At 43.6% G+C, this 15,599-nt stretch overlaps 2 protein-coding genes across 3 annotated transcripts; both read right to left on the bottom strand.

The window, feature by feature from the left end:
• Positions 1-917: 917 nt before the first annotated feature.
• LOC136515938 (probable protein phosphatase 2C 80) lies at positions 918-5,262 on the bottom strand. The gene is made up of 5 exons (XM_066509388.1): positions 5,049-5,262; positions 4,188-4,871; positions 2,132-2,456; positions 1,655-1,804; positions 918-1,526 (listed from the first exon to the last, which is right to left on the bottom strand). Exons 2-5 carry the CDS (start codon positions 4,823-4,825, stop codon positions 1,239-1,241), a joined length of 1,401 nt encoding a protein of 466 aa, XP_066365485.1. The 5' UTR covers positions 4,826-4,871; positions 5,049-5,262; the 3' UTR covers positions 918-1,238.
• Positions 5,263-6,896: 1,634 nt separating this feature from the next.
• LOC136515922 (uncharacterized) lies at positions 6,897-13,555 on the bottom strand. 2 transcript variants are annotated; one of them, XM_066509375.1, is made up of 12 exons: positions 12,750-13,552; positions 12,594-12,648; positions 12,412-12,514; positions 12,165-12,300; positions 12,015-12,086; positions 11,876-11,935; positions 11,429-11,550; positions 10,367-10,982; positions 10,004-10,121; positions 9,859-9,905; positions 7,860-8,000; positions 6,897-7,742 (listed from the first exon to the last, which is right to left on the bottom strand). In XM_066509375.1, exons 1-12 carry the CDS (start codon positions 13,419-13,421, stop codon positions 7,500-7,502), a joined length of 2,385 nt encoding a protein of 794 aa, XP_066365472.1. In that variant the 5' UTR covers positions 13,422-13,552; the 3' UTR covers positions 6,897-7,499. The 2 variants fall into 2 exon arrangements, with proteins under 2 accessions (XP_066365472.1, XP_066365480.1); XM_066509383.1 differs by lacking the exons at positions 6,897-7,742; positions 7,860-8,000 and adding an exon at positions 8,014-9,385 and having other exon boundaries at positions 12,750-13,555.
• Between the last annotated feature and the right edge of the window lie 2,044 nt (positions 13,556-15,599).

Raw genomic sequence — 15,599 nt, 5'->3', positions numbered from 1 at the left:
CCTATGAAACACTTATAACATATGCAACATGTGCAACATCTCCCGATCTATTTTTAACATCCATGAAACAATTGCAACATATTTCTGGAACGTCTAAAACATGTGGAACATACATTTGCAACGTAGGAGAGAGGGAAGAGAGGCTTGCACTTACCTCGTTTGTTGCCGGTGTAATACACAAAACAACGGCACAAAGAAAACTTCACAGTTAGAGGCTCTGTTCGCTTGAGCTTATAAGCCAGAATCAACTCTACTTTTCAGTCATGGAACAATGTTTTTCTCTCAAAACAAATCAGCCGCAGCAGCAATAAGTCCTGCCAAACAGAGTCAGAATATACACTTTAAAGCACATTATGTTCCCTCAGATTTTCTGTTCCGGACAACCTAGACTATTAAGAGAGGTATTTTGATGTTTTTTTTCCACTTTCGCACAACTACGGTTGTGTTCTTCTGAAAAGTGTTTCTGCTGCCAAAGAGCATAAAAGGCTTCCACATTGCAGGCTAATACAAACATAGGCCTCAGATGCCTCAGACTAAAGTAATAGGCCGCCGCCAACTCTCCAGATCATGAAGCAAAGCACCACCACCAAATTGCTCGAGGATTCGGCCAACCAAGCTGCTTTTGCATATCTGCTGCCAAAAAACAGAACACCAACAAAGCTACTTTCGCATAGTATAATTTTCACAACACTTTGAAGCCTGATTTTGGTTTCCTGCTATTCTAAATGGATGAAAATAGAGTAATGTTTCACAACTATTTTAAGTATATAGAAGTGGGATAGGTTTTATAGTTATCTCAACCAGACAACAGGGTTTTTTTTACAGCACACAACTCAACAATTTCCAAAGCTCACAGCTGGAGAAAAAAAGACCCTGAGACCAAGAGAAGCCCTTCAAACAGCATCACCGATTCACCATTTAGTCCAATATGTCTATAACTATCATTCGACAATCGACACCGTTTACAACAAAATTTGGTTCCAGGGAAACGACGCCCTGGTTTCAGAGTTATAAAAAAGGGATTTCTCACAGTGGCAAACAAGTAAAATGGTGTCATGGTTTGCTGACATATTTCCAGGGCTAAAGCACAACCATACCAAACGCAGCACAAGTGCTTCTAGGATCAGGGGATTTCACACCTTGAGAATACGCTTCTATGCCCCGGCATACATGCGCCATTAAGTTCAGGACAAAGATTTATGTACATTCTAATAAAAGAAAGACTCGAATCATAGGGCTCAGGCACTTTTCACATACGACACCACAACTGTTATGTCATCAAGCTTCCCACCGTAGTACCGGTACCCAGCTTCTTGAGCAGCTGATGCGAATGGTGACTGCCTATTTTTGTCTGTAGCTCTTTGTCGAGCTAGGGCAGCAATTTTTTGTGCTGCAATCTGAGGCTCAAGTCCAACCCTGAGAGCTTCAACAATAACACCACTTATCTCATTGCTGTATAAATTGTCAAAAAGTCCATCCGTGCCAGCAACAATAACATCACCCGGGGCAACCGGAAAGTGAAATACCTAAAATAAATCAAATATGAAGCACAACTATTATATCATATTAGTTTGAAGATAGGCATCTGAATTCATCTGTGTTATCAGAAATTCTATACAAAATATTCAAAGCAAAAGGGCCGTGATTTACTCACTTGTGCGGAACTAGGAAGATCACTGCCACCTCCACTCTCAAGCTGATAAGTAAAATTGAAATCATGCTGCTGTGAGGGTGACCTGAGAACAGTGCGGCCATCTCGGACTACTACGAAGCCACTATCCCCAAGATTTACAGCATGGATACCCTGCAAGTTTAAACGTTGTGATATTAGTGGAAGTCACCAGTGAACTAGCATATCAATTGCAAAAGCAGAAGGGACCAAATACACAAACTTTTCCAAAGTAGGAATCTGGAACTGACATCATGAAACAGATGGGTAAAGAATTTACTAATCTCGATAACTCAGTTTGCAATGCATGTATTCAATAAATGATTTGAAGAATCATTTGTGTATTGTAGCAACCAATCTTCAATCGTGTCTTTATGGTGTGTTTTACTGTTCACTATGATACATCAAATAAGCCAATAAAACAGGACGACACTAAACATCAAACAAGGATGGGTCCTTCACCTGATCTTTAAGAGTGATGATACACGCGGTAGATGATCCCCTTGCTTTGGTGCTCACATAAGCCTTTTCCAAAACTCTGGTTGGATCAATTGTCCCTTCTGGCTCATCTTTTATAGCACTCAATGAATTTCTCATTAGCTCCTTAGCATATAATCCAGCATCGACACCGAGATCTGCCCAACCACCAACACCATCTGCTACGCCAATCACATGCTCATCAATGCTAATGAAATGTGCATCCTCACCACCAGTTGCCTCCTTAGCAGGGTGAGGCAAGTAACATGAACCAGATAGCAACTTCAATTTTTCAGAAACTGGTGACTTCCTGTAAAGAAAATGAAACAAACGAACACCAGCAGATGCAAGCCAATATTAGTTGATAATACTAGACATAACAGATAGAATGGGCACAACTCATCATAAAGTAACCTAGAAAAAAAATTTACATGCATATGCAAAAGCATACTGTAATAAACCATATTTGTGTTCCAAGCAAACAAACTTATGTGTGGGAAATGAATGCAGAACCAGTGTAATTTTGTCCTATGTTTAATTTTGTGAAACTTGTGGCAATGTACCATAGTCCACTTCATAGCATCTGACATACTACCACCGTCCCAAAAAACTTACATTCTAGTAAAATACAAATATTTATATAGCCAAACAAGAATAATTAGACTTATCGTGGAACATATTTTCATAGTGTACCTATTTGGTGTCATAAATGTTAACTCCCCCCGGTCCAGTTTATAAGGAATTGTGCTTATTTCAAGAGTCAAACTTTATAAGCTTTGACCAATAATTTGGCTAGCAAGTTTTAATTATTGTAATACAAGCTTAATACTACTTGATTTGAAATCCAATGTACTATCCATCCAATAATCATAAGTTTATAAACAATATGATATAAAATAAATGAATGCTCAAAGAGCAATTGGGGAGACCGTAAACTGGACTGGAGGGAGTAACAATCTTCTCTATAAATTTGTTCGAAGTTCAGATAGTTTGACCTAGGACAACACTAAAACGTCAAGGTTTTTGGGACCCAAGTAGTAGTTGCCAGCACTTGCAGAGCTGAACAGCATCAAATGAAAGATTAAGGAGACCATGTACATCTGTTATTCAGTGCTCACTGAGAAAAGCAATAGCTTGGTTGGTAGAGCCTCCAGTTGAGAGGGCACCTACCTCGTCTCAAACCCAGGCGCTCAAAAGTCATGTGGATACCTCCCTAAGGTCTTGTTGGTCTTGTTTGGCAGCACTTGTATCAAACTCAATCCATGTGTGTTGAGGAGGGCTGGGGTAAAAATTAAACTAATTTCCACCCCAATCCACTCCAACACACACAAGGATTAAGATAGATGCGTGTAGCCAAACAAGCCCTAAGGGGTTCGGTATCCCCCCTCTTTTAAGACAAAACGAGGAGGTTCAGTATAACAAGTTTTTTAAATTGCAATGGACCTCAATTAGCGTGATTAGGGGCTCATGCAGGGTTTCAACTCTAGCCTACCCCAACTTGCTTGGGACTGAAAGGCTTTGTTGGTGGTGGTGGTGGTGGTGGTGGTGGTGTTGCTAATGGACCTCAATTACTTATACGGTGTTTGGTTTGAGGAATCAAACCATTCAAGATGAGATGGTGCATCATGAGTCCATTCCTCAAATTTGGTGGAATGACGCCATTCCTCAAACTAGTACTAATTGTTAGCTTGTGAGGAATGAGGTGATGATGCATCAACCCATTCCATTCCACAAACCAAACAAAAATGACGAGTGAGTAAATGGACTAGCCCATCCCTCAAACCAAACACCCTATTAAGTTCCACTCAAGTTGTCTTGCTTGGCATGTTCATGTGCATGCTTCTGTTTGGGTATAGGCAACTGTAACCAATTAACCATGCAGAAGTAAAACATTTTTGGGGTATAGGCAATTGTAACCAATTAACCATGCAGAAGTAAAACATTTGTGAACAATGGTGGTATTGATGCACAATGTGGACACATTCTAGAGTAAACTAGCACTATAAACAGAAATTAGAGGCAATAGTAATATGGTACATACCCATCAGATGCAACGGTGGAGTTATCCATCTTCTCATCGAGCGACAATTGATGCTCTGTGGCTCCAGCAGAATATGGTGCAGCACACGACGTGCTAAAGTCCTTAGTCCATGGCTCAACTGCAAAGCTCAACTTCCAACCTGGCCCAGCGGCGTTTGTCCAGAATGCCCTATTCCCCCATGGCTCACGGCACTTCAAGCTTACACCAATCTTCTTACAAGACTCCACCCCTCTGTACCTAAAAGAGACGTCTGGTCGCGCAGCACTGCCCAGTGATCCCATGGCTGCAATACGCGAGGCGCGTGCCCCTGCTGATGGATCCTTATCCGGCTGCTGGTGCTTGGCGGCACCCAGCTCAGCTCGCCGAAGAGCATAGCCGCAGGCAGCCATGACAATGCCGCCCCTCTGCAGCAGGCCCTGCCCAACGCAGTGCGAGCGCACACAGGGGGCCCGGTTGATCGCGGCGAAGAACGCAGCGGGCGCGCGGCGGTCCGTGGTGTGCAGGAGGCGCGCCGGGTATGTGGAGAGGAGAAACCACGTGTTGCCGAAGAGGAAGCTCCGGCCGCCGCGGCCCAGGAGGAGGTCCTTGTGGGAGGAGAGATGGACGCCGCGGCCACCACCGCCGTAGCCCGCCAGCATCTTAGGACCGAGCGACGCGCGCTCCCCAAGATCTCATCACCTGAACCTGCCACCAGGGGGGGAAATTCCATGAGACGAGATTACAACTCCGGCCATTCCAAAATCAAATCAAGAGCTCGACGAGAGAAGAAACGGCGGCAAGTCGGAGCCTGCCGCCTGCGCCATCGATTCGGCTACAAAAACTGAAATGGACTCTTGCAGGGACAGGGCTCAATCTTCTTACCACGACAGCAATAGCAAGATTTCAGGTGCGGGAGGCTGAGATCTTGAGCGCGACCAATTCCCGCGTAGCCTCGATTGAATCCCCAACCTATTCGCGCGATGGAGCTTGCGGCGGGTCCGCGCCACGGATTAGGGTTGCTTGTTGGGGGGAGTGGAGGGGAAGACTCAAGAGAAGATAGGACGACGACGAGGACAAATGTGATTACTATTATCTGGGCCCTAGAGAGTTTTTTCTTCCACGTAGAAAAAAAAATCGACATTACCTCCTCAATTTTTGCGGAAGTTCGTTTTTTCTTCCTAAACTCTAAAATCGGACAAAACACCTCATCAACTTTTAAAATCGTTCATCTTACCTCCCTGCCCCGGTTATAAACGGTTTTGAAGGCGGTTTTGTCTTTTCTTTTTTTATTTATTTTGGTTGAATATTTGAAAAATCATAGTAAATCATAGAAAAATCATAAAATAGAAAATCTAATTTTGTTGGACTCCACATGAGTATATCTACACAGTAAACATATAATATGGTATGCTTTTAGTACAAAATTTTTGTTGTAGCTTTAGATCTATGATTTTCTATAATTAATTGAAATAATTCATAGCTGCACTTTCTATGGTCCAATTATAGTGAAAATTTTATGATGGGCTAATTATTGTATGCTTAAACTGTAGTAAAAATTTCATACTCATTAGATCATGTATAACTTAGTTAGGTTTGTGCTTGTTAAATATAAATAAATCTATAACTAAGTTATACATGATCCAATAAGTATTAAATTTTTACTACAGTTTATTCATACAATAATTAACCCATCATAAAAATTTCATCACAATTGGACCATAGAAACTGCAGCTATGAATTATTTTAAATAATTACAGAAAAACATAGATCTAAAGCCATAAACAAAAACTTTGTACTAAAGCATACCATATTATATGTTCACTGTGTAGATCTACTCATGTGGAGTCCAACAAAATTGGATTTTTATTTTATGATTTTTCTGTGATTTACTATGATTTTTCAAAGATCCAGACAAAATAAATAAAAAAGGAAAACACAAAACCGCCTTCAAAACTGATTATAATCGGGCCAGGGAGGTAAGATAAACGGTTTTAAAAGTTGAGGGAGATGTTTTGTCCGATTTTAAAGTTCAGGAAGGAAAAACAGACTTTCACGAAAATTGAGAAATGTAATACGAACTTTGGTGGCACATAAGTGAGCCCTGAAAGAGTTTCTTTCGTATGGTCGCACAGTAGTAGGCCCTAAAGCCCGGACTAGGGCCCAATTATATTAGTCTCGTTCGGCTTACCTTATAATCCGCATTATTCAGCCAAAACCGTGTTTTTCTCTCACAACAATTCAACCAAAACGGTGTTTTTCAGCAAACCGAACCAAGCCATTACCGTCAAACAAACTCAGGCACCACGCACCAGTGTTCCTGATTCTCAAAAAAAAAAGTGTTCCTGCTCTTTCTTTTGCGCGCTCGCACACACATATATGTGCATACATACAAAAAAAAACTAAAAAAGTGATGATGTAATTTGCGCAGCGGTGCACAAACCGTTTGGGATGATGTACCTCTTGAGCTTGACAGATGAGTAATGCAAAGTGATTTGCTTCAAAAACAAATGTCGCTGGTGTTTTTTTCCAGAGGAGCAATGTTTCAGATATAGAAAGGCAGGCCTGGTGCAAGTAGTAAAGTCTTACCGCATGTGACCGAAAGATCCCAGGTTCGAATCACGGTCCCCTCGCATTGCACAGACGAGGATAATGCTTGCCACTGATACCCTTCCCCAAACTCCGTACAGAACAAGAGCTCTCTGCACTAGGTACGCCTTAGCGTGCCATATATATTTGATACCCTGTTATTATTCGACATGGTAACTTCGGGAGGCATCCATGTACAAAATGCATGCTTACAGGTAACGTTTGAGTCCCAACCATACATTTGGTTTTTGGTAAAAGCCAACATCTTCCTATCCTAAGAGTTAAGAGCCAATGCAGCAAGAATAAGCAAACATAACACTCAACTTTAAGCCTCAGGAAATTCAGCGTGCATTCTCAAGAGCATACGAGCACACATAGAACCAGATTTGGAATTCAAATCTGGTTTCAGCATTCTCAGTTCAGGAACATCCACGGTCCCCGGCCATGCAGAAGAACCCCTGGCGGTCATGGTGCAATCCAGAATCTCTTCAAGGTCTTTATATTCAACAATTTGAAGCTCGAAATTAACTCAACGCCTTAACCCATAAGCTCCAACAGCACACCCTCACAACACTAACAGCACGAAGATGAATGGCAACTTAGGAGCCATTCTCATCTCCCTTTTTCATGAGCCTCACCTGAGGCCTTTTTCTAGACAGCTTTCGTCCTGCACTTCCAGGCCGGTGGTCAGAATTCAAAATCTACAACCATACAGGCACCAACTGTCTTGTGCCCTCCTGGAGTTTGTTAATTTTTTGCGCCCACCCTAGAAAACCTCCTTGATAATTTGAATGCCGAGAACTGATGCACAGCTTGACTCTCTGTGATTGTGTTACAGCTTTCCTGACTGCTTTGCTCTGAAGTCCTGCGCAGGATGTCAAAGAGGGAAACACCTGAATTCGTGTTACACTCTGTATTTGCCCTTGTCCCCACTGGTTTTGGCTGAGAACTGAACTTGGCCTTCTTGGGTTGAGAAGAGTTGGTTTGGTCCTGCAGGATGGAAAGAAAAATAGCTAAGCACATTCTGGAAAATAAGAAATGAATGCCATGATAGAGCAGATTCAAACTCATGTATAAAGCAGAGTCAAGTTTCAAAAGAAAGCTTACCATATCTGAATTACTCTCTGAAGTAGAAATGCAACTCCTACTGCTGCTATTGCTGTCATCACGACCAAATACATAGGATCTATAGACTGATCTGTGAGAAGATGCCAGTGAACCACTGGCAGTTCGTCCAAGAAACGATGACTGCAAGGAATACAGATGATGCCATTTTATGGTCACACATGCCAAAGCAAAACCATCCAAAATCTCTGATAATAATAGATGCAATGAATGAAGCTCATAAAATTATCAGCAGTCCAATAGTATGGAAACATTGTGGGCAGACGTACAGTATATAGTTAATAGAGAACCAAAAGTTGCAATCACAAAGAACCAAAAGGTGTGCTTATCAGAAGGTGATACAATAGTCTCATCCGTCCTCCAGTTTGTGGTTGTAAGATTTCAAAGTCACTCTTGGAATTAGCTTCGGTGAACTGTAATGTTTCACCATAATAATCCAAACCCAACACCAAATGGTTGGTTGGTGGTTGTTTATAACCCATACAACAATACAAAAGTGAGTGCACAAGTATGAATGGTATGGTACAACTTGGAGACCATGAAAGCACTTATATTAATTCATGCTTCTGTAGGTTTGGTGGAAGTGGAGGTGCTTTCATCCCAGTGTCCTCTGATGGTTTTAATGGTGAACAGACAGTTATATTGGAGAACTTTGGATTAAATATGAGAAAGTGGTGGTGTTATGTAAATTAGTTTATTCAGCACCATGTATTGATAGCAAGAGCAATGAACAATGCTGCAATTGACCTGTGACCTATGAATATGATGCTTAGGGATCACATAAAGACGTATGGTGGTTCTGAAATAAACTACAACGTACATGCCAACAGTAGTTTTGTCGTTGCGAGGAGATAACATGATAGTCCCTTTTATGTGTCCATGGTTTATCAGGTATAGGAGAATGTTTTCACAGTCTAATACAGGGCCACAGGGTTAAAATGGAACAATCTAGTGAACTATCAGAGAGAGTAGTCATACATCATGCTATATTATACTTGAAGGTGTGTTTGGGACTGGTTTCTTATATACTTTTAGTGTTTGAGTCTTTGAGAAACAAACAAAACAAAAGATGCACTTAATAGCTCAAATGTGTCTCGTTACAACGAGCAAACAGTACAAGTACAGAGCAGAGGGATGTCATAATCATTAGATTTTTATTAGGCAGGAGAGTATTGTTGCAGGAATAGCATGACATTGTGTTTCCTTTACTTCTGAGCTGTGCTGGCATTTTTTTTGTATATTAACAATGTCATTTAATATATACTACAGATTGTGTTTCACAAAATGTACTGCTTGTTTACTTTGACATTTTTTAGATTGACTAATATATGTAGCCCAACATTTTTCTGCACCCAGGAACTTGTGGGCAACTCTTCCACGTAGTCTCTGGTGACATGCATACCAATTTACCCATACTTGGCTCATACTTATGGACTGGACTATGGTTGTTGTCTCTTTGTTGGTGCAGTAACAATGCATTTCGTTCATTCATCACTTTACCTCTTGTCCTAATAATTGAGAAGTTCATTAATTTATAGCTATCAAAAGATGTACAATCCTTGTCTGTGGAGTTAAAGAAGATACAGAAGTTGTTATGTACAATGTCTTCATTGAATTTCGTCATGTCAAGGGCTTGCATTTTAATATAGAACATCGCACTGGATATGCTAAGGTAGATTTGATAACTTTATTCTGATACTAAAGACAAATGACACTTGTTCTATTTGTTAAATGTTACACCAGCTTCTAGCACTATATTATTAATGTTAATTCCTAGCAATTTTCCATGATGCTAGACATGACATCAGAAACAAAGAATTGGTGTTAAACATGATCTAGTATGTAAACATGATACAATGCTCTAGCAGTTACTGAATTCAATGTTATGGTGGAAAAGATCATGGCACGTTAGAAAAGTTCAACTACTAAATGATAATTTGTAACAAGTATAGCCACTGACAGTTTATCAATAATCACTAACCTTTGAAGCACTGCTGTTCCTTCCAGCCATAAGCATTTCATGATTTGCTAAAAGAAGTTAGGAACAATTGTTGGTAAATCAACTATGAGGATCGTTCAAAAGAACAGCAATGCAAAGACAGAGCTTGGAAGGAGGGCACCCTTACATGTTGATTGCTTTCCTCTCCGCTTAGGCTGAGGAGCAATATTGAGCTTCTTTATTAGACTAAATACTTCCCTTGAGCTGTCATCTTCTAATGGGGATATGAATGTATTACTATCAACCTATGTAAGAAAAGGTTGTCTCATTCAGTTATTCTCAAATTAGTTTACTGAAGTACATAAAATGAACAAAAGTTAGGCACCATTACCATGGTAAGGAAATAGCAACATTGGATAAAATAGGTAAATCCTTATACCATATCAAGCATCTATCAGGAATTGAACATGAGTATAACCATAACTATGAAACCATCAATAGTACCACAGATGAGTCACATTCAAATATATATTTACGGAGTAGTACTTACTTCTCGCTTTGAAATGCGTTGACGAGCCAAATGCTCCTCTATTTCCTCATCATCCGAGTGCTCGTAAGTATCATTATCATCTTCGAACATCTTTGCAATCATCTGTTTTGCCTTCTCTGAATTTTGTCGCACAACATTTGTTGGAGTTAAATCTTCATTCTGTGATCCTTCCTCACAGTCTTCTACATCTTCGTCTTTGTCTTCGTCTCCATCTTCATATGCTGATGCTTTTTGCTCCTGATGACCAAACTTAAGCCTTTGCATAACATTATTTGTTTCAGCAGCATCCTGTTGCTCAAGCCACTTTTGGTGGAGTTCATTACGCTTCTCATGATCTACTTCTTTTTCTTCATAGCCAGCTGCTATTAGATCATTGAATACCTCGTTTTCATCACTTCCATCATCTTCTTCATTGTCCTTAAATCTCATCATGTCATTGTCACTATCATCCTCTTCCTCAGCTTCATCATCTAGAAAATCCTTTATGATGGCATCACCTGTGCATGAGTCTCCTCCAATGGCTCGTTGGAGGTGTTCACGAGTATGTACATCATTATTCTGAGTGCTTGGGTCCATGTTCTCTTTATCATTATCTTCTTCTTCATCTTCTGATGAACTGAGGCATAAAATGCATGACACAATGAATATTGTATGTGCATACCATACATTAGGCAGAAATGAGCTAACAAAAAATAATAATAGTACATAACTATCCTCTGGATAAGTGTGCAAGTTTGTTGAAGAATTCAAAACATAGTAAGAAGTCACTGCATGTTTTATGTATGGAGCTAACAGGGCTTCAGAACTGGTTTGTGGAGGCAAAATTAATAATATTAATATAATGGTTTGATTTATCCACTCGAATTCGATGCCCCTAACAGGGATACTGGCCCTGTTTCAGATCAATGAAAGGGGGGGGGCTTTTCATCCCTCTGCTAATCATAAAAAAGTCAATGGCTAGGGGGGGATTCTGGTGCTGAAACCAAGACATATATGCAATAACTATAATGGTTGTTGTGGAAAATTGAGAATGGATGATAGAAGAAGAGTATACACACTTACGTTTCATCTGTACTCTCGGTAGGGCTTGAAGAATGGGGCAGTTGAGTTTGATCTACCGAATCGTTATGGTTATCACTTGGCTGGGTGTTCTCATGATTCTCTTGCAATCGATCAGAAATTTCCTGGTAGAATCAAATCAAACAATAAATTGTTATTTGTTAAACAAACTGTTGAATATAGATAAGTATTTCGAGCTTAATATAGTAGTTGCAGATGTAGTGTGTTTAAAAATCATTATTCTATTCAATAAGACTTCTCAATCATATAATTTATATCATCTCAGATCCCTGATTACAAATTACTGGATAGTGGTTTTGGCCATGCATGAGATAGCTTGGAGTAGTGAAATAAAGTAGAAGGCTAATGCTATAGATGAATCATCCTCCTATTATGCTCTGACAATTTATTTGCTGCAGATGGCAGCAGAATTGGATAAGGGGACAATACCTCATCTGAAGCTTTGGTACCACAATTATGGATATCCTTCTCCTTGCAACTCAAACCATCCTGCAAGCCAGACCACTTTATCAGTAATGTATTGTATGGGCACCACATTGTACACTAATCAAGAGAAAGCAATGCCCACCTCATCCTCTTGAACACTATCACACTGATCAAGGCCATGGCTGTTTGTTCCAAGCTCCTTTTCAGCGCCATCCTGCAATTACAGCACCACTTTAAACTCCATGGGCACTACATAACATAATCAAGTCAAACATCCTTAATGAAGACTCACAATCCTCAAATATCTATCATCAAGTGTCACTTCTTTAGACTGAGGCACATCCAAATGCACAGCAGAATCGATCACTGGCTCTGGAGCAGCATCATTGTCATCACTGTCATCACTGTCTTCAATAGATGTATGTGATCTGAAATCCAGTGTAAAGAAAAGCAAACATTGTTTAAGATTCTCAGTTGTGTGTGGGGAAGGGGATTAGGATTGAATTATGGAAACCTAAAAGAAACAATGTAGTACTTACTTCTTCAGAACCTCCATCTTACGCAGGCGGATCTTCTCCAGGACAGATGAGATGGGCTTGTGAACTGGCTGCACAATTGGCTTGAACGAGGCCCTCCTCGTCTCTACAATGAACAAAAATGAAAACAAAGATATTTCAACATCTAAATCCTACCCCCATGTGCAGTTAACGTGTATGTATACCTCGCAGCAGCCTCTGTGACTCAGCATGGATCGAATCAAGCTGCGCCCTCCTCTCCTACACACACGAACCCACAGCACCACACATCAGCAAAAACCTACCAGCAATTCAACTAACCAACGGCATGATCCAGAACGCAGGAGAGAACGGCCGGTTACCTTCTCAGACCGCTTCTTCTCCCGGACCGACTCCTTGGGCGGCGGCGCCTCCTTCCTCTTCCTCTTGCTCCTCTTACCCTTGCCTTCCGCCGCCGCCCCGGAAGCCACCTCCCCGTCAGCTTCGTCCATGTCGAGCCGCTTCTTCGCCGACATCTGCTCCCTCCGCAGCTCCTCGATGAGGCCGCCGCCTCCCAGCCCCAAGTCGTCGTCGTCCTCACCGTCCCCTTCGGCCGGCGCGCCCAGCGGGTCCCACACCCCGGCGACGACGGTCTCCGAGAACAGCGGGTCGAGCCCGTCGTCCTCGTACTCGTCGCTGTCGTCGTCGGGGGTGTCGGTCGGCGGCAGCGGCGAGGACACGGGGGCGGGAGAGGAATGCGGTAGCGGGGTCGGGGCGTCCGCATCTGGCGGCGTCGGCGGGCGCGGGGGCGGGTCGCGGGGAGGGGACGGGCTCGGCGCTAGGGTTTCCTGGCCCGGTGTCGCCTCCGCCTGCGGCGGCGGCGACAGAGGCGGAGGCGGGGAGCCGGCAGGAAGGCTGGTGGTAGTGGCAGTTGTAGTGGCGACGGTGGTTTGGGAGGAGAATTTCTTGAGGCGCTTAAGGCAGCGAGGCGGGGACGCGACGGGGGACGCTGGGAGCACCAGGAGCTCCGCCTCGTCGAAGGGCTGGGTGTCCATGGCGCCGCCCGCGTCCTCTCCTCCCGGGATCGGCGAGTCGGGGTCGGGGGAGCGGCGAGGCGAACGGGAACGGGAAGGGGAAAGGAGAGGGGGCCTGGAACTGGATTGGATGCTGGAACAGTAGACTTGATTTTGAGATGGGACTGGGGAGGGACCCGAGCGAAGGCGCGGGAGCAGGTTCGAGTTACGCGCGAGTTTTTCGGCTTTCCTGGTTGGTTTCCCCGCCACCGTCCGTGCTGAGTCTGACCGCCGAGTTTTTTTTTATTTTTAGAAAGAGTCTGACCGCCGAGATTCGACAAGACGAGGAGTGATAATGTGAAACCGAAATGGAAATGGGTGCTCCTCCACGGACACGGACCACGGCGCACCGTGCACGCGCCGTGCGCTGCGTTACCATTTCTGTTTTCGCGCGATCCGGCCGGCGGCTTCCTGGTCCTCTGCCGTCTGATGCGTTGGGTGTCGACGTGTCATATGCTGAGCAGACGCGGATTAGAATTTTGGCCGTGTTCGTTTTGCTGAAAAGTCACGGCTGAAAGTACTATTCGCTGATTTATTAAGAGAGAAAAACAATATTTGTTCGCTGAAATAATACGGCTCGTAAGATAAATAAACATGATAAAAACACTGTTTCCATATGACCGGCCCGGGATGGACTATTTCTCGTCCAGTGATCACGTATAGCACCATGCTACTAATTAATCTTACTAGATACGTGTATATGATATGTTTAGATGGCAATAGACTAACATAAACTAATTGTTTTTTTTTGGAAACTAACATAAACTGATTGCTAGTCCAACTAAAAGTTAGACGAAATTTTGATTCAAAAAATAATTAGGTGAAAATCTAGATGATTAAAGTTTGGACGACTAAAATTTAATCACATGTTTTTGAGAGAGATATAAAAACTGAGAAGCTATCGACTAGTTCGGCATTTAGGCTACACTAAGGGGGTGTTTGGGACTGCTCTGCTCCTGTTTTTTCAGCTCCGCGGTGCTAAACACCTCCAGCTTCAGGAACCCCGCTCCAAGAAAAACGTGGAGTTGATGGCCAACTCCACCTTTTTTTTCTGAAGTACCTCAAGGGGTACTATAGTTTTTAGAGTTTTGTATCCCCCACATGGAGTTGGGGATAATTCCCCACATTGCCATCCATTACTCACATTCCCATCTACCGATTCGACTCCTCGGACTCCCGTACACGTGCGCAGCGTCGGTCTTTCTTCCAAAGTTGCCGCCCCTTCCCTCCCCTGCCACTCCTCTTCCAGATCCATCGCCGTCGCCCCTTCATCCCTCCCCTGCTGCTCCTCTTCCAGAGCTCCAGCGCCGGCGCCATGGATGCCTTGGAGCCACAAGATGATGGCCATATTCCGGATGAGGTCGTGTTTGGGCAGCACATGTTCCCCAACGCCGCACGTCCTACACCGACGCCCAGAGTCGGGTTCTCTCGTCCTCCACCAGCCATGGTAGCGATAGCCCCCTACGGCGCGCCCTCGGCTCCGTCCCCCCTTCGGCGCACCCCAAGGTCCGGCGTCCTACGGCGCGCCCCTGCCTCTGGTCTCCTATGGTGCGGCCCTGCCGCCGGTGTCCTACGGCGTGCCCACAGGCCCCTGCAGTGGCGTGCAACCCATTGGCGGACAGGGCAATGGAGGCCAGGGCGTTGTAGCGAGCCGCCCAAGCACCATGGTGGGCACTGGAAGGAAGCGGGCAGCACCAGCAAAGAAGGACGAGCATGTATTGATTTGCTTGTGTTAATTTTTTGTGTTGATTGTTGATTGTACAATCCTTGCATATGTTCAGAAATTAGAAATTGTGTCACACTAGATTGTCTGCAATGCTTGAACGTATTATTATAACATATGGTCAGTGTCGGGTATCGATATTAGGGATACCCAAAGCAAGAAAGTTAGCGCTCACGCTGACTTCCCCGGATGGCTCGAGATGTATTAAAAGGTCTCGCCCGACCCTAAGGCCGCGGGCTCCGTCTCGCCCGACCCCTTGGGTGCGGGCTCCATCTCGCCCGACCCCAAGGACACGGGTTCCATCTCGCCCAAGGCCACGGGCTCCATCTTGTCCGACCCCAAGGTCGCGGGCTTCGTCTCGCATGACCTCGAGGACGCGGGTTTCGTCTCGTTCAACAAGGACCCATACTACCGCCAACTACTTCAGGTCCAAGCGT

Source organism: Miscanthus floridulus, chromosome 2 (genome assembly GCF_019320115.1).
Source record: "Miscanthus floridulus cultivar M001 chromosome 2, ASM1932011v1, whole genome shotgun sequence".
In the NCBI taxonomy this organism is placed as follows: Eukaryota; Viridiplantae; Streptophyta; class Magnoliopsida; order Poales; family Poaceae; genus Miscanthus; species Miscanthus floridulus.
This window is presented reverse-complemented; position numbering and strand designations above follow the sequence as displayed.

Coding starts and splice junctions, on each gene's coding strand:
- LOC136515922 (XM_066509375.1), bottom strand. CDS start 13,421: ATGGACACCCAGCCCTTCGACGAGGCGGAGCTCCTGGTGCTCCCAGCG. Junction 12,301..12,411: donor AAGATGGAGGTTCTGAAGAA/GTAAGTACTACA, acceptor ACTGGATTTCAG/ATCACATACATCTATTGAAG. Junction 11,551..11,875: donor GTACCAAAGCTTCAGATGAG/GTATTGTCCCCT, acceptor TGATTCTACCAG/GAAATTTCTGATCGATTGCA.
- LOC136515938 (XM_066509388.1), bottom strand. CDS start 4,825: ATGCTGGCGGGCTACGGCGGTGGTGGCCGCGGCGTCCATCTCTCCTCC. Junction 2,457..4,187: donor TCCACCGTTGCATCTGATGG/GTATGTACCATA, acceptor TTTTCTTTACAG/GAAGTCACCAGTTTCTGAAA. Junction 1,805..2,131: donor TCATCACTCTTAAAGATCAG/GTGAAGGACCCA, acceptor TTAAACTTGCAG/GGTATCCATGCTGTAAATCT.